Genomic DNA, 18,041 nt, shown 5'->3' with positions numbered 1-18,041 from the left:
TCAAAATTCAGCAATAAGCAATAATCACCCCTCAGCAATAATTCACAAAAAATTCAGAAATTCTACAACAAAAATCCAATTTACAGAAGAAGAAGAAGAAGTGGCGGCGGTGTAGCAGTGCAGGGCAGGCGGTGCAGCAGTGGCGGCGGTGCAGCAGTGGCGGCGGCAGCGAAGATCGGTGGCGTACGTGAAGACCGGTGGCGGCGGCGAGGAGAGAAGATGGCGGAGGCGGAGGCGGCGAGGCGGCGAGGAACGGCGACGAAGGCGCGGCGGTGACTGGCGCGATGGCGGCAACGAAGGCGCGGCGGTGACTGACGCGATGGCGACGACTGGCGCGATGGCGGCGATCCCCTCCCCCTTTCCCCTTCCCACTCCTCCTCCCCCACACCCCTTCCCCCACCCCACCCCGCGTCCTTTCCCCTTCCCCCCACCCCCACCCCGTGTCCTTTCCCCCTTCCCCCCTTCGCCGGCGCCGTCCCCCCTCCCCCCTTCCCCTTCCTCTCTTCCTTTTTCCCCACCCCCCCCCTTTCCCCCTTCTCCCGATTCTCTTTCTCCCTCAGCCTTTTTTTTCTTTTTTTTTTTATTTTATTTTATAATTTTTGAATAAAGGGTAATTTGGTAATAAAAAAAATAAAATTGGTAAAAAGGACGATTTTATAACGTTTTATAACGTTGAGGATGATTTTAATAACAAAAAAAGGTCGGGGACGAATTTGATTTTCGCCCTTTACCTTAAGGACGATTTCGGTACTTAACCCTAATTTTTATGTACATATAATATTTTTATTATAAAAATTATTAGAATTTATCTATCTTGTGTCTTAAAAACACATATTAAGATTACAAATTGAGAATATTTTTATTGAAAATTCAAAAAGTTTAAATTTTTAATGTATTTATTAAATGAAAAAATTTAAAATCTTTCACTAATAATAAGCTTGTTATGTGCTCTTAGGATACATGTTAGCTAAACCTAAATTATTATTATGTTATATATATATTTTGCTCCCACAATCAAAATTTTATAGATCCGCTACTGTGTTTACATAAGATAAAATAAAGCAGAGATTCTAGTAAAATTTGAGTCCCAAGAACACTATAGTAATCCTTCTGAGTTTCTCACATAGTAATTTTGAAGATGTTGCAATTTGCATGCATGGTCCCAAAATGTGTCAGGTCTTGATGTTGACTGACCTCTCTCTATTTATTCACTCTACAACTCGCCCCTCAATTTCCTCAAACCCAACTTCTTCTTTCAACAATCTAACTTAACTCCCTGCTTCTTAAGTAATTAACTACCTTCCCTTATTATTCTTTCTTTTAATTGCTGAATTTGTGAATATTCTAATTTTTTTTCTATCATCTCATTTAATTTGTGCAGGGAAATTCATGGCTCTTCTTGGGTTCCTTCTTCTGGTGTTTATCTCCATGCTCTCATATGTTAGTGCCTATGGATATGGTGGTTGGATCAATGCACATGCCACATTCTATGGTGGTAGTGATGCTTCTGGAACAATGGGTATGCATAGCTTTGTGTTTCAGTTTCTGCAATTAGTTGCATAATATTCCTTCTATTTCTTTTTATCTCATATTCATATTTATGCTACATACATAATCTCTCTGTTAAATAACATTGGTCACTTTTTTTAATCCAAAATTAATTTTGTTAACATAAATTATTTGATTAGTTTAATTTAAAATTTTTTCACTTATACTCCTTTTATATTAATTATAGTAAACTTAATTAAGCAACCAATGCACTAAGTATTTATTAATAAGATTCAAGGTTACAAACTTAAAATACTTTAAACATGAGTTTAATTTTAATGCACAAACAGTGTAAAGCGTTTTATACAGTCGTACAATCACATCCGCTCTTTTGGATGATCATTTACGCTATTAATGTGAAAGGTGGTTTTTTTACTAATGTCGTAATTAGATGTCAAATATATTCAAATACTCTAAAAGAAACAATCATAATGCGTGTACACTAAAATTAGCCCGTAACCAAAAGAATACAGAATACCAATTAAGATGCTCTAATTTGTATGATATGATGTGAAAATGAAGGTGGAGCTTGTGGATATGGAAACCTGTACAGCCAAGGGTATGGGACAAACACAGCAGCACTAAGCACAGCATTGTTCAACAATGGATTAAGCTGTGGAGCATGTTATGAAATAAGGTGTGCAAATGACCCACACTGGTGTTCCCCTGCCTCAATTGTAGTAACCGCCACTAACTTCTGCCCCCCTGGTGGTTGGTGTGACCCTCCAAATCACCATTTTGATCTCTCTCAGCCTGTTTTTCAGCAAATTGCTCAGTATAAAGCTGGCATTGTTCCTGTCATTTACAGAAGGTTATTCTAATATTCACTTTAATTAACTTGCTTTATGGGATTATGATGTTAACTAATTATGAATTTAGATTTGAGTATGTGAATTATGTGTTATGATTCAAGTCCACTATAGGTGTATTATAATTACTCTTCATACATTTAAACTTTTATGAAATATGATGATAATATATATATAATGCACACCAAATACTCTTGTAAATATAATATTACATAGGGTAAAGTATGTTTTTTATTTCTAGCATTTGGTATTTTTTTTTTTTAGATATCTCTGTTGTTTAATTTTATTTAATTTTTTTAATATTTTTTATTTATATCAAAATTATCACTGGATATTAATTCCATCTAAAAATATTAAAGATAAAATTGAATAAATTAAAAATAATAAGAATAAAATTAAATGATATTAAACATTATGGGATATTTTTGAAAAAAAATTGCATATATTAAGAAAAAAACATACTTTAGAACTTTACCCTATTAAATATGGTTGTAGATAATTTTTTTATGACTTCTGAAATATTTTGAGTTTTTCCTTTAAATGATTATAAATTTTTGGTCATATGATGTGCAAAATGTCATCCGTACTCAATATTAATTTTTAGTCTTCTGAAATATTAATTTTATAGACCCAACAAAATGTTTTTCTTCCTTTTTGATGGATTTTGTTTGTAGGGTGAGGTGCAAGAGAAGAGGGGGAATAAGGTTCACCATAAATGGCCACTCATACTTCAATTTAGTCCTAGTAACAAATGTTGGAGGTGCTGGTGATGTGCATGGTGTGGCCATCAAAGGTTCAAGAACTAGATGGCAAGCAATGTCAAGAAACTGGGGGCAAAATTGGCAAAGCAACTCTTACTTGAATGGACAAAGCCTTTCATTTTTAGTTACCACAAGTAATGGCCACAGTGTGGTATCTTACAATGTTGCCCCTCCAAGTTGGTCCTTTGGACAGACCTACACTGGAAGACAATTCCCTTAAATTTACTAACCTAACCTTTTGGTTATTGGACCATCCTCCTTCATAAAAGTTTTAGTAGCAATATATGATGAGATTGATATATCATCTATAAAGTACTAAGCTATAGTTGAAATAGAATAGTCTTAGATCGGTCAACATTTATTAATTGGGCCAAAGTGAAGAAGGTTAATAATTAAGTACCCTTCTTCTTAGTATATTTTGTTTGTATTTTCAAGGTTTTATAATTTTGTAGATGGAACTTATGGTAATTAGCAGCAGAAATCTATCAAAAGAAGTAGATAAAATCTAAATAGGCAAAATAAAAGAGAAAAAAAAAAGAGTTTTATATTTGAAACTAGGTTATTAGCTAGGTGTGAGGTTTTATATGCCATATTGCAATGTGAAGATGCCAATTGATGAAGATCCTTTTGCAAATTGGATTCCTACAATTATTATTGGGAAATATCAAGGATATGAATATTATTATTGTTAGTATGTTCTTTTTGTACTTTGATTAGATTTTATTATTTATTTATTTAATGCAAAATGTAAGTATATATTTTCATTGTTACATATAGTTTGAAAATTAGAATTAAAAAAAAAGAAAGAAAATAATAAGAATAGTAATCTAATACCTATTATAAGGAAGATAAGGATGAATAAATAAATTGAGTTTTAGTAATTATTTTGTATCTCAAAATTTTACCGTTATTTTTAATCTCAAAAACAAACACATAGATGGGTCAATATTTATTAATTTGGCCAAAGTGAAGAAGGTTAATTATTAAGTACCCTTCTTAGTATATTTTATTTGTATTTCCAAGTTTTTTATTTTAATTTTGCAGATGTTACTTATGCTAATTAGCAGATGAAATCTACCAAAAGTATACAAAATCTAGAGGCAAAATAAAAGAGAAATAAAAGTTTTCTATTTGAGAATAGGTTATTTAGCTAGCTGTGAAGTTTTGCAATGTGAGGATGTCAATTGAAGATCCTTTTGCAAATTGGATTCCTACAAATCTACAATTATATAGTATATTGGGAAATATCAAGTATATAAATACTAAATTATTGTTAGTATGCTCTTTCTGTTCACCGCAATTTGGAACACAGCCTCGTTTAATTTCTTAGTAAGCCACAGCTACACTGTAGAATATAGTATTCATTATTAAACACTAAACACTACCTAGTATGCATATGCATTATTAAGATTATGTAGAACATATTTCATATCTTTATACACAAGTTCCACTTTTCAATTTACAACCACACTTGCATTTTACTAAATTGAAACCACAAGGAGATTGAATGCTCTTATAACTCTTACTGGATTCAATGTTTTAATTCATGTTCCTACAAGGGGCCAAGGGATCAAAGTTTGGCCAGAATCGAAGAAACAGAACAAAAACTGTTGGTGTTCTTTGGCATGACAATATCCAAAAGACCAAAAACCAAAATACAACCAAAATTAACTTTGTTCTCGGCTCAAAGTCCCTCAAAGAACCTAATGTGATCTTCAAAAGTCTCTCCATGTCTTATTTTGCTCACAGATCCATCATCCTCAACCTAAAATATACAGAAGAAAACATTTTTATTCATAATATTTTTAAAAAAATCAAAGCATAACTTAATGTAAACCTCATACCAACATGACATGAGCTTTCACAAAAAATTGTATTACTTTCCCTAATTTATTTCCTTGATGTACAGCGTTCAAATTATTTTACTCAAGGCCTTGGAAAAAATTTAGAGAGCATTAAGAAGGATCTTATTTGACAGTGATTTAATAATAAAATGCATTGTATTTTCATTACGAATATCAACGTGCATTATCAACCCAAAATACCGTACTTTGCGCCCCATAAAACACAAACTTAAAACAAGCAAATAAAAATAAGAAAAAGCATTTCCATACCCAATATTCAGGAGGCCTCATCTTTAGATTGTATGTTGATGCCATGCTCATGCAGTAAGCACCAGCATCATGAACAACCAGACCAGCACCCTGCAGGTGAAACTCGGTTTTAGATGGTACACTATCAACAAGTTGTCATTTTTGTCATAATCATCAGTCACTAGTTATGTTAGTATAATAGTATATTATTTATGGTGCAAATATTGAATATAGGACTTATGCGTTGTATCACCTTGGCTGGAGTTGGGAGTTCTCTTCCTTTCCCTAAGAAATCTGCAGACTCACAGACAGGCCCAACGACATCAAAGGTCAATATCTCGGCATCTGCTGTGGCAGGGGAAACCAGCTCTATATGCTGCAATCGAAAAATGAGATGTCAATGAACATTTATGGAAAAGAAATTGAACGTGTTGATATTAAGTATTATAAACTACCAAGTTGAAGAAACTGAACAATATGAGTGCCCTTTGGCCGGAGAGATCCAACCCTCAAAGTTACAAGATTGTTTGTAAGCTTTAAAAGGAATGCAGATATTGACATCCACAACAAACAATAATATATTAATATGTGAATTTCTCATAGGCGTAGCACATCATGTTATTTAAAAGCATATGTACTATGATCTAGGACTTTTTATTGGTCTCCAAATTATCCATAGGACAAAGGAGCAAGCCATCAGAAAGAAAATTTTATGAATAAAACAATGTTACATACATTTGATAATACAAGAGTAGCTTGCTTGAACAAAATTACCTGGTAAGCATCATACAAACTAGGACGAATAAGTTCAGCCATGCTTCCGTCAATCACAACAAAGTTTTTGGACCCATTAGTTTTGACACCTGTCACCCGGTTAACTAAACAGCAGGTGTTTGCAACAAGTGATCTCCCTGGTTCAATGATGAGATTGAGACCACGGGAAAGAACAAGCTCCCGTACCTATGCGAATCGTGAAAATGGGAATTAGCAGGGCTACTTGAGGTGTGCAAGTAAATAATATAATACTACTTATTCTATGATAAGGAATGTCAAATTAATTGGCATTATTAAGAACAAAGTTGCTGACCAACGATTTTTAACATACACAATCATGAATATGCAAAGCACCTTTTGTAGCAACATTTACCACATGTATACCAAGGTAAATGCACAAGACAACTGAGAGAAGACATCTAATCATGAAAAATATGATATGATACATTGAGTCCTTAGCAACTAGCACTAGTGTGCCTTTCATCGACTTATTTTCGAATAAGGGAACAAATTTCTCTATTCCCTCATACTGTTATTGCATATAATTATTAAACTTATACTAATGTAATAGCTCTCCAAGGGCTGATTTTCCACATGTCCATGCATGGTACATAATGCTTCATTTTTTATCATATTATATTGGCAATGCCAATTTATCGCAAAAATAATGTGATAAATAATGCATGAGATATGGGTGCGGTACTTACAGTATCAATGAGATCCCTTGGGGTCGGAAGGACAGCATCAGAATGATAATAGTCTATCCCAAGTCCACCACCAATATTTAAGTAGTTAACTTCAAAACCTTGATCTCGGATTTGGTCAATGTAGTTGATCATAATAACAGCAGCATCCCTAAAGATGTCTACCTATAAAAATAAAATAAAATATGCAACAATGTTTTCAACAATTATATCTAAGCAGAGATTAAGAACCACACATGCAAGTGTAGAAGTGTAGGAGAAAAAAACTGGGTAGGAGAAAAATACACCCAAAAGTCACAAAGCAGAAGAAGAGGAAGGAACAAGGTTTCAGGATGTACCTTGGTAATTGTTGACCCAAGATGGCAGTGGGCACCTACAAGCTTAACCTCATTAGGATGCTCCTTTATAGCATCTAAAAACCACTGCAGCTTCTCATTTCTAATGCCAAATTTAGAGTTCTTATTTCCAGTGGCAACATAAGGATGGACCTAAGCAGAAAAACAAAAGTCTCTTAAGATATTTTCAGAATAATAAACAGGACATCAAACATACAAATGAGTACACTACAAATTTAGAGGTGTCAAGTTGGACATAGCAGTTAATCACAAAAATAGCAGCAAGAGGGTGAGAAACCACAATAACAATTGAAATGGAGGGTTTTACCATTTCATTGGAATAAAACAGTGTCATTACTTATGAATGTTGCATATTGACACATTGTTAATTCGGGATGCTTGTGCACCGGGCTGTCCTTTGCCCTTTGTCAACCCTATTAGTTAACTTACGATTTTAGTAAAAAATCAAACATGAATTGTATGAATACCTTACTCCTACCTATAATCCACTAGTCATGCTTGAAAATCAACTCTAACATCTTATCCATAAAGCCTTAAAAATCTATATACATTCCATACCTGTGGATCCACATCAGGGTTGATCCTAAGTAAAACATTGACCCTCTTTCCAGCAATTCTTGCAGCGGCAACGATGTTTTCCAAGTCAAATTCGCTGTCAATGTTGATAAACACACCTTCCAGTGCAGCCAATGTCAAATCCTCCAAAATCTTCCCATTCCCATTAAAGATACACCTAAGTTATCAACAAATACAAAAAACAATCACATTTAACAAAAAAAAGCTCAAACCACAGAGAAACCAATGCAACAAGTTCGAATCCAATCCAAACCTTGTGGGGTCAAATCCAGCACGAAGAGCAAGCCTAAGCTCGTTACCACTAACAAGCACAGCACCACAACCCAAGTGCCTCAAATGCTCGAGAATCTTCAAGTTATTGTTTGCCTTAATGGCATAACCAATAACAGAGTTCAAACCTTGCAACGCATCCTTATAAGCCTCAACGTTTCTTGTAATCTGGGGCTTACTGTACAAGTAGAAGGGTCTTCTATCCACGGATTCCATGATCTCTTGGACCTTAACGGTCTCGCAGTAAAGGTAACCGTCATCGGATTTCGTGAAACAGTGCTTAAAATGGGTCTTCTTCTCTGCAGGATCCACCAGGGGAGTCTTGGCAGCGTTAACGGCTCTGAGAACGCGGGGTTTAAGGGAACCTTTGAGGGGAAGAACTAGGTTTTGGGGAAATGGGGATTTGGAAAAGAAGGGGTTGTTGAAATTCAAGGTTTTTGGAATGGAAGGAGATTGAGAAATGAGGTGTGTGCTTGCCATGGCAAGTAACTGTGTTCTTCCTTCTTTGCTCTATTTGCCGACAAGGCCTGGAACGAAGCTGTGAGATACTGCATGTTATAAAGTCAAAAGTCAAGACCCTTGCAATTTTCCTATGTTGTTTGGGCTTCATAGGCCCATTTTGTTTTTGTGTTTAGATTTCCACCTACCTTGTTTGGGCTTCACAGGCCCATATTGTCCTAAGTCCTAACTAGCAGCCTTATTTCTAGATAGAGCCTGACCCTGGTTTCTTGAATTCTGAACTTTTCTTGAAAAGAAAACCATAGTGAGAAAGAGCGTGCGAGGAGTTTGATCGGTTTTTTTTTTAGGGTTTTATACAATTGTCTGATTGTGGTATCAGTGTTATAATCAGTGTTATAGATAATTAGATATTACATACAAGCAAGGTTATGAAAATCGGACCGATTATTAAACCACTCAAATTACTGATTTATTGGTTTATTAGTCTAACCAGTTTAATTAAATAACTGTTTTATAATAAAATAATAAATAAAATATAAATAAATATACTAAAATATAATTATAGTCTAATATAAATATTAAAATGTTATTCAAATTTAAAACACTACATAAAATATCACTAAAGGCTTAACTTCTCCAGTTATAAGTTTAAAATAAGGCTTGTTATTACTTTAACTAAGAGCACTCTGGATCGGACAAAAAATAAAGTGTTAACTTCTCCAATTATATATTTAAGAGTTTTGTGATACAATAAGAGTAAGAAGCACCAACTTATGACAAAATGTACTATCAAGAATACTTATACTCATGTTTTGCATGTTTGTTGCCACTTTATTTGGCTAATCAAGTCCAGTTTTAAAGTATGAAATCCTAAAGGTTCTTCTAGGTGATTTATTAACCAATAAATCAAATTGCATAATGTCAAATAGTTAAATTAATAACATTTAAATTTTGCATATAATTACTTTCAAGTTGACATAATAGTAATTAATCACATATCATTTCAGTGTTTCCCTGTATTCAATGGTATTAACACAGACGGAAATAATGATACTTAGTTTCTTGGTTTTTAAGAGCTAAAACAGTAAAACATAATTACTAAAATGCCAATAAGACGATATTATGAATTCATTTCAATACACAATTTGTCACATTTTGTGATTAAATAATTAAATTATATGTATTCCTTTAGGAGGCATTTGTTTTATTTTTTGGTTTATAAGTAATTCACAGAAACTCAACCTGCCAAAGCAGGAACAATCTGTTACACATTGCTTGTAATAACGAAAACATCAACACATAACAAGAACATGCCATAACCTGCGAATTCATTTCAATACACAAAATATTTTGTTTTACTATAATGTTGTTATCCATGATTTCTAATTTTTAACACAAAAATTAACATGCTTTAACAAGGATTAACAAAATTTTCAACCCAATAACAAGCTCGGCACAAGGATTAACAACAGAAGGAAAAAAGCATTGAATGAGGCAATGAGCACAAAATTTATCATAAAAAAAACTTTAACAAAATTTAACAATAGAAAAAAAAAAGAGTAAGAACAAGCCAGTAACAATTTATCAGTATCAATTTATCATCAATCACTAAGCCGGTAACAGAGTTAATCAACCCAGAACAAGCAAGAACAAAGCTAATAAGTCAATAACAGAGTTAAAATTTAGAGAAAAGGACAAATAGGTCCATGACCTTTTGCTCTGCGGACATTTTCGTCCCTGACCATTGGAAAATACTTTTAAGTCCCTGACCTTCATAAAACTTGGACGGATCAGTCCCTGACGGAGGCATTTGGACGGATTAGTCCCTGACGGAGGCATTTGGACGGAGGGACTGATCTGTCCAAGTTTTGTGAAGGTCAGGGACTTAAAAGTATTTTTCAATAGTCAAGGACAAAAATGTCTACAGGACAAAAGGTCAAGGACCTATTTGTCCTTTTCTCTAAAATTTATCATCAAGCAATGAGCAAAGCCAATCAACCAAGAAAAAGCACTGAGCACTGACTGAGCATTACCTTAGGCGAGGGTAGTGGCCAGAAATTTGAGAGCGATGGGCGACGGGAAGCTGGCGACGAACACTGGCGAGTTGGCGACGGATGACGAGGAGCTGGCGATGAATGCTAGCGAGCTGACGATGAACACGACGGACGGACAACGATGAAGCAGAACCTGGAGACGCTGGCATTGGGCGAACGGGAGGGCCTTCGAGCACGACAAACCAGGAGGATTGGCGAACGACCACAACGAACCAAGCGGCGACGGTAAGACCAACGGCGGCGCAATGGAGGTTAGGGTTTTCATGGAAGAATGGGGAAGAGCTTTTAACCAGCGTTCTGAAAACCGGACCAGACCGGCCAGTTGAACTAGTTCAACCGAAAACTGACGAGAAAAACGGTCCGATCCTCCCCCTAAAACCGCCAATTTCAAAATCGCTAAAAACCGGTCGAACCGGCCAGTTGGACCAGAAACTTGTCGGTTCTTAATAAATGACGTCGTTTTGATTATTTTGAAAAAAAGAAAACCAATCAGTCACACCACTCGCCATCCCTAGCTTCTTCAACAATTCAAAACCCAAACCAAAAACCTAGCCTCTTCAACAGATCCGCTGCCGCCGTCCGTCGTTGTAGGCGCCTCCGCGGCCTCCTCCTTCCCCCTGTCCCAAACCCAAACCCCAAGCTTGGCACGTCGTCGTCGCGTTGTCTTCTAGCTTCGGTGTTCGAGACTTCAAGTTTGAGCTGCTCGCCGTCGTGTCTTTGTCGTCGTCTTGCTCTCAGTCGAAGGTTAGTGGCACTGTTTAGTGATTTCCTTTTATGCTCTGTTGAGTCTGTTGAAACTTGAATGTCTGATAGTTAGTGATTTCTGAATCTGAAATTAAGTAAATCATTGATTTTGTGTTGTTAAAATTATGTTGTTGAGATGGATTTGTTATGCTGCTGCCGTTTTTTAATTTTTGAGTATGATGTTTCTGAATTTTTGTTGAAATAGTTATTGATTTCAGGGTCAGGGTGATTATTTATTCTGGAACTGAGTCTGTTGTTTCACTGCCTGATGGGAAAGTAAGTTCTCCCCATCCTCCATCGGATTCGTCCTGCTCGTCTCCCTCTCGATGGTCAGTGATTTTGGTGTGCATTTGTTCTTCGTTTTTCGATTTATTCTGACTCTCTGTTCTGAAATCAACAAATCATTGAATGATTATAGGGATTTGAGGTTTTGTTCAAATCATTGATTTGCTCTGGCTTTGGTGTGCTGCTGTGGATTCTGGTGTTCTGTTGTGTGTTTTGTGGCTCAGCTGCGCTGCTGTTGCTTTGTGTTTTTGTTGAAATCATTCAATGATTATTTCATTTCTGGGTTCTGGCTCTACTGTGCTGCTGCTGCTTTGTTTTTTTAGTTAAATTTGTAGATGATTATTTGATTATTTAGCTCAGGGTTGTGTGTTTTGTCAATTAGCCTGACTTTAATATTAATTAAGTGCTTTGTAGCTGTATTTCCTTTTTAAAATTTCTTTTCCAATTTTGTATTATAGTGAAAATTAGGATGGATTCTACATTCTAGTATTCCACTCGTTAATTGTTTCTGTAAAAAATAATTCATACTATCAATTTACTTAGTAAATTGTGTAATGAACTCATTTTTAAGGTAAGAAAAATAAATTGAAGGGTGGGGGCATAGGGCTAATGAGGCATAAAGATCCTTTAATTCAATTTTGAAAAGAATTTTACTCTTTTTTGTCTGCTTCAAGTGTGTGGAGGGCTGGCATGAAGAAATGGTCCTAGGAATTGGATGGACAACAACTCTTCTTTATAGGGATGGGAAAGAGAAGGTGCTTCTTCTGTCTCTTGGTATTGGTGTGTGGATTGTCTTCTATGCTTGCAAGCGTGTGTATCAGTATATTTGTTGTGGGGAGCATTGTGTCTGACTCAAAAGCAAGTGCAGAACATGGTTCCCAAGAGAAGCTTCACATATATAGCAAAGGAAACAAGTCAAAAAATATAGTTAGCACTTGTGTTACCTGTTTTGTGGTTTGTGTTTTGTGTTTTAGGCTTTTAGCTGCTGGGAGGGTAATATTAATATGCTGTTGTTGTGTTATGCAATTTTATGACTTAATTATGCTCAGATAGTTATAATTTATTTATTATTTTATTCTAAAACAGTTTTTTCAGTTAAACTACGGTTTGACCGGTTGGACCAGTAAACCAGTGAACCAATGACTAGAGCGGTTTGATGATCGGTCCGTTTCTCAGAAACTTGCTCAATGTTTTGAAAACCGGTTCGAACCGGCCGATCGAACCAGGAACCATTAGCAAACACAGTTACGGCAGAAGGCAAAACCGTCAAATCCACAAACCGGAGGTGGACCGCCGAACCGGCCGGGAACTGCTCGGTCGAACCGAACTGTGACCCGGCCGGTTTTTGAATTTTGCCAAAAAACGCAGGCGTTTTGACTTGGCCCCCAAAAAGGGAACCCTAGGACTCTTTCACCCAGACACCCACACTGCACAGACCCACTCTCGAGCCTCTCCTCCAGCCCTCCACTCTCACCTCTCGCTCTCAACACGTCCAGTCTCCACCGTGAGCTTCCGGCGCAACCTCCGTCCAGCCACCGCCGCCGTCCCAAGGTCCGTGGAAGTCACTCACCGTCGCAGGTTCCTTTCAGCCAGCTTTCCTTTCAGTCGTCGAAATCGCAGCCAGCGCCAGTTGCCGTCGCGTAGTCTTCCCGCCGGCGCCAGCTCTGTTCGACCCTTCCACCCCAGCCACTGTCCCGGTCACCGCCAGCTCTGCATTCTTTCCTGTCTTCCACTAACCTTAGGTATAAATTTTGTTTTTTGTAATAATAATTGTTGAAGCATTAATTTATTGTTGGTTCTAAACCTTGCTGTTGATTGCTTGAAGCATGATTAATTGTTGAAGCATTGATTAATTGTTGGTTCTAAAGTCTAAAACTAGCTGTTGATTGCTTGAAGCGTGATTAATTGTTGAAGCTGATTGCTTGAAGCATGATTAATTGTTGAAACATTGATTAATTGTTGGTTCTAAAGTCTAAACCTTGCTGTTAATTGCTTGAAGCATGATTAATTGTTGAAGCATTGATAATTGATTAGTTGTTGGGTGCTAAACCTTAATAATTAACATTTTTGCTTAATTAGATCCTTATATATGCACACACGCAAGCTAAGATTGAAGTATTTATAGTTTTCTGTATTGTGTGTGCAGGGTTGCATGCAATTATCCACACGAGAACATAACATTCAAGATAGATGAGAGTAGCAGCAACCCTAATTACTTGGCATTTGTGATTTGGTATCAACAGGGAATTAGAGACATAACTGCTGTCCTGCTTTGTGAGGTATACTATATATATACACATTCTCCTACTTCCAAATTATTCTGCTGAATCAAGTAATTAACGTCAAGAGTAGTTGAAATTTGAGTCTTCAACATCTTACACTAATGCTACTATCTATGTAATGAAATAGTGGTTATTGTCGTAACTAAAAAAATTATTTTTCATCATATATATTGCATTGGAATCACTAAATAGACACCCTCACAAAAACCATTACTGGAAACTCTTTATTATGTTATATATATGTATGTAAGAATTAAGTTCCTAGTATATAACTAATATGTATAAAACATTATTGAACAATTAGTCAGTAATATTTAAAAGTGTTGGTTAAAAATATAGCATTAGACTGTTAAACTAAAGGCGCTAAACTGTTGACTAAAAGTGTTAGCTAATATAAATTAAAATTGTTGATTCCTAAACTTTTTTCATTGTGGATGGTACTAGCAGGTAGCAGCTAGTATTATTGATCATACATATAACTATTATGCAGACTGAGAACTTTGAGTGCAAGTTGCTAGATCGGAGCCATGGTGCAGTGTGGACTTGCACCTGCGGCATTGATGGCATTGATGGGATTGATTAGTTGATTAGTGTTCATGAGAGCATGCATGTTCAATAACCATTAGAGTTTCCATATCACCTGCGGCATTTGTTGTCTGCATATGTTGTAATATGAAATGAAATTTTGGCAAGAGACAACTTCTTTGGATGTCTGGTGCCATTGATTTATATGGCTTTGTTTGGTGATGTCCGTTTCAGATGCATGACAGGAACCTTGGATGGTATTTTTCCATGGAATGTATTTATATTTTATTTATTGTTTTATTATAAAACGGTTTTTTCGGTTCAACCACGGTCGAACCGGTTGAACCTATGAACCAATAAACTAGTAACTAGAATGGTTCGATGACCGGTTCCGTTTTCAAAACCTTACTTGAACTCCTTTTGCCATTCCTTTCACTGCATTCTCTTATTGTCTTGTTTCTGGTGTGAGGTCAAAGTGGATTTGTGTCCATTCATTTGCACCCTAATTATTCTCAAACTTCCATTGCATTTTCATGGTTTCCATTAATGCACACACGTTTATGTATTTTCAAACTAGGTTGCATGTCATGTCATTGTTCCTGTTTGACTTGATGCTTTTTGTTTGGTGCTGTATAGAGTCATTTTGCCATTTAAATATGAACACCCTTTGTATCTATATTTACATTTCTTCCTCTTTTATTGTGACAGGAACCCTTTTGATGTTTACTATCCCCGTGTTGTATAGCAAATACGGAAATTATGTAGATAAATGTTGTGGAATGATAAATCACCAATTTTTAAAACATTTCAGAATTGTAGATGAGAATGTTTTCAAAAGATTGCCCCATAACATACCCAAGGACAAAGAGTCTTGATTTCCAAGATCCTTCAATTTACGCTCTTTTGGAATCTTGCCACAACGTTGCCTTGTAAGTATGAAACATCTTTATAATGTAGATGTTGTTCTTGAATTAAATAGTTTGCATCCACTTTAATCAGATTTTGCACATATAAATTAGACATTTTGCACTCACTTTAATGAGATTTTGCACACATGTTACAAACAGTTTGCACCTAGTTTAATGAGATTTTACACACATAACTTAGCATGGTTTGTACCCATATTTATCTGTATCTGAATGCGAGTATTACTGTTATTATAATTATTATTATTGTTATTATTGTTATTTTCCAAACAAATCATGGTTAAATTGGGTGAAGATTTTTTATTTTATGTTTGCAAGAATTGAAAGAATGTCATTGTTCTCCCAATTTGGTTTTCCCAACGATAAATTCACTTACAAAAGAGCAAAAACTCGAAGTTGATAAAATGGAATTCTCATCCTTGAAGACTATTCAAGATTGGAAAGTTGATAGGCAGTTATTCCGTGCACTTGCTAAAGCACATAACACAACAACAAGCAAACTAGAATTAGTGGTGGGGGATATTGATGTGACAACAGACAAAATTGGGGCAGCTATAGGATTACCTTCAATTGATAAAAGCTTTCCGGAAGAAGAAGAATGGACTTCAGAGCAAGAAAGATCAGTTGCCCCGTTCAAGTCTGTGAGAAGTCCATGGCTACAAGAAGTGTTACATTCAAGAGAATGTAATGTTTCAACATCTAACGGGAGAAGATTACTTTGGCACCAAGAAGTAATCCCCATTGTTGATGTAGAGAACATCACAAGATATAATTGGACAAGATTTGTGCATGATGAGCTTATGAAAGGGGTTGAAAAATTAAAGGAAAAAAATACATTAAGTATTGATAGTTGTCTTTATGTTTTGATGGTAATCAATCTATTGTACTTATCTCTTTTTTCATTTTTCGATTTCTCTTTTGATGATAATCATTATATTTACTATTTTGCTAGTAGATTATCTATTATCACAAAGACACATTTGGAGATAAGGAAAATTATATAGGGCCTCCACCACCATGGGTTGTTTATTGGGATAAAAAAAAAACTTGACAAGAAGTTGATACAGGAGTCATCAAAGTAAAGGCCAATGGTTTGTTTTATCTATTTTATCTTGTCACGTTCTTCTCTTTTTTTACAAAACCTTTATTTGTGTGACTATTATTGTAGGATATTGTTACCCTTTTAGTTAAGCAAGGTGTTGTTGATGCTAAATTTGCAAAGAACATAACAAGAGCATCAACTAGTTTGGCTAAGAAAAGGGGGAGGGGGCGAATGAGCTTAATAAAGATGATAACACAATGAAGGAGAAGAAAGAAAGGTAAACAAATAAAGTTTTGAGGTGTTATAAATGAAAGGACTGAAACCTATGAGTTTTACAAATACTTTTTACCACTAATTAAACTTTTGGTACTACTAGATTTTTCTAATGTTTTGCTATTATCTTTATGTTAGCTTCAAAGCTTAGTAATTCTTGTTCTAAGGTCACCTTTAAGTTTATGGACTGGTTTGATTTTTTGTTTATAGATTTGATGAAAAAATAATGACAACAAAATATCAAAAGAAGGCAATGTGTCAGATGAGAAAAAAGATAAAGGAAGGTAAAAATTAGTTTTGATTTATTCTTGATAAAAGAGAATGTAAAGTAAAATATAAAGTGTGTGCTTTTTTATAGTGATGCAAAACAAGATGAGGAGAAGGATCTTAAAACAAGGTAAAAATAGTATATAGGCTTCTTTATAGTTATGATTTCTTTTTTTGTTTTTTGTTGTGTAAATCTAATTATTGTTTATATTGATTTAATAGGGAAGAAGAAAAAGATGCAAACAGCACGAGATCGTTAATGAAATTAGTGGAAGAAGCTAAACCAAACAAATTAATGACGCCTAGCAATAGAGGTATAAATTATAGTTCTTAGTGTTTGTTGTTTGTTGTTTTGATTTTTCAATGTAATTTTTGTTATGTAATACTAGTTATTATGAGTATTCCACACTGTTTTGGCTATGAATTATGTGATTATATGAGATTTTACAACTATTTTAATGAGATTTTGCACATCTTATTTAGCGTAGTTTGCACCCAATTTAATGGGATTTTGCACACATGAATCAAAACATTTTGCACCCACTTTAATGGGATTTTGCACACCTCACTCAGCATATTTTGCACACATGTATCAAACAATTTGTACCCACTCTAATGAAATTCTGCATACATGACTTAGCATAGTTTGCACCCACATTCCTATTATTTAGATTTTTCTTTCTCTCAAATTTGAATCTCATTTTTGTGTACATACTTTAATATAATTTTTGTGTATATGTTCTATTTTTATGCTTTAGATAATGCAATAAAATGTGAATGGAGAGAAATAGTGCAAAGTACAGTCCAAGCATTCTTAGAAAAAGAAGATCCTGATATTTATACACCTTCCCCAATAAAAAAGACACAAGAATGTGTGTAACCATCAATTCCATCATTCTCCCTAAGAATAGATGAGGAAAATAAAATAGGAGAAGAAAAAAAGGTGATAGATGAGGAAAACAAAATAAGGAAAGAAAAAAAAAAGGTGATAAATGAAAAAAACAAAATAGGGAAAGAAGAAAATGTGACAAAGGACAATAAGTTAACAGAAGTAGATAAGGACAAGATATACTTTTGGACAACAGACGATACGGTGAACAAGGATGAGATTTTGTGCATCTTAAAAGACATACCTAGAGCAATGCTTGTTAGGGAGGATATCATGTCAATGTTGTCTAGACATCAGATAAATAATATGGCTAAATTTCTTGACTATTACATGTTTCTATTTTTTTTATATTTTTATGTGTATTATGTTTTAGAACTAACATTACATTGGAACATGCAGGTTCT

General features: G+C 35.1%; 2 protein-coding genes across 2 annotated transcripts; one reads left to right on the top strand and one right to left on the bottom strand.

Annotated features, from left to right (window-relative positions):
- The first annotated feature begins 1,162 nt into the window (after positions 1 to 1,162).
- Positions 1,163 to 3,809, top strand: LOC107622797 (expansin-A15). Its single transcript, XM_016324833.3, has 4 exons — positions 1,163 to 1,287; positions 1,382 to 1,519; positions 2,071 to 2,359; positions 3,032 to 3,809. Exons 2-4 carry the CDS (start codon positions 1,390 to 1,392, stop codon positions 3,336 to 3,338), a joined length of 726 nt encoding a protein of 241 aa, XP_016180319.1. The 5' UTR covers positions 1,163 to 1,287; positions 1,382 to 1,389; the 3' UTR covers positions 3,339 to 3,809.
- An 805-nt stretch (positions 3,810 to 4,614) lies between these two features.
- LOC107622796 (diaminopimelate decarboxylase 1, chloroplastic) lies at positions 4,615 to 8,456 on the bottom strand. Its single transcript, XM_016324832.3, has 8 exons — positions 7,875 to 8,456; positions 7,604 to 7,778; positions 7,028 to 7,177; positions 6,693 to 6,854; positions 5,986 to 6,171; positions 5,465 to 5,587; positions 5,233 to 5,322; positions 4,615 to 4,883 (listed from the first exon to the last, which is right to left on the bottom strand). Exons 1-8 carry the CDS (start codon positions 8,369 to 8,371, stop codon positions 4,803 to 4,805), a joined length of 1,464 nt encoding a protein of 487 aa, XP_016180318.1. The 5' UTR covers positions 8,372 to 8,456; the 3' UTR covers positions 4,615 to 4,802.
- Positions 8,457 to 18,041: the final 9,585 nt, after the last annotated feature.

The sequence above is a fragment of the Arachis ipaensis genome, chromosome B10, assembly GCF_059453495.1.
Source record: "Arachis ipaensis isolate K30076 ecotype BB chromosome B10, ASM5945349v1, whole genome shotgun sequence".
Classification (NCBI taxonomy): Eukaryota; Viridiplantae; Streptophyta; class Magnoliopsida; order Fabales; family Fabaceae; genus Arachis; species Arachis ipaensis.
The sequence above is the reverse complement of the archived record's forward strand: the minus strand, read 5'-3'. Positions and strand labels throughout refer to the sequence as shown.

Excerpts from the sequence above, each read along its gene's own strand:
- LOC107622797 (XM_016324833.3), top strand. The coding sequence starts at position 1,390 with ATGGCTCTTCTTGGGTTCCTTCTTCTGGTGTTTATCTCCATGCTCTCA. Across the intron at positions 1,520-2,070 it reads TGATGCTTCTGGAACAATGG|GTGGAGCTTGTGGATATGGA; the intron begins GTATGCATAGCT and ends GTGAAAATGAAG. Across the intron at positions 2,360-3,031 it reads GTTCCTGTCATTTACAGAAG|GGTGAGGTGCAAGAGAAGAG; the intron begins GTTATTCTAATA and ends TTTTGTTTGTAG.
- LOC107622796 (XM_016324832.3), bottom strand. The coding sequence starts at position 8,371 with ATGGCAAGCACACACCTCATTTCTCAATCTCCTTCCATTCCAAAAACC. Across the intron at positions 7,178-7,603 it reads ACCCTGATGTGGATCCACAG|GTCCATCCTTATGTTGCCAC; the intron begins GTATGGAATGTA and ends TTTTCTGCTTAG. Across the intron at positions 6,855-7,027 it reads TTGGGTCAACAATTACCAAG|GTAGACATCTTTAGGGATGC; the intron begins GTACATCCTGAA and ends TTATTTTTATAG.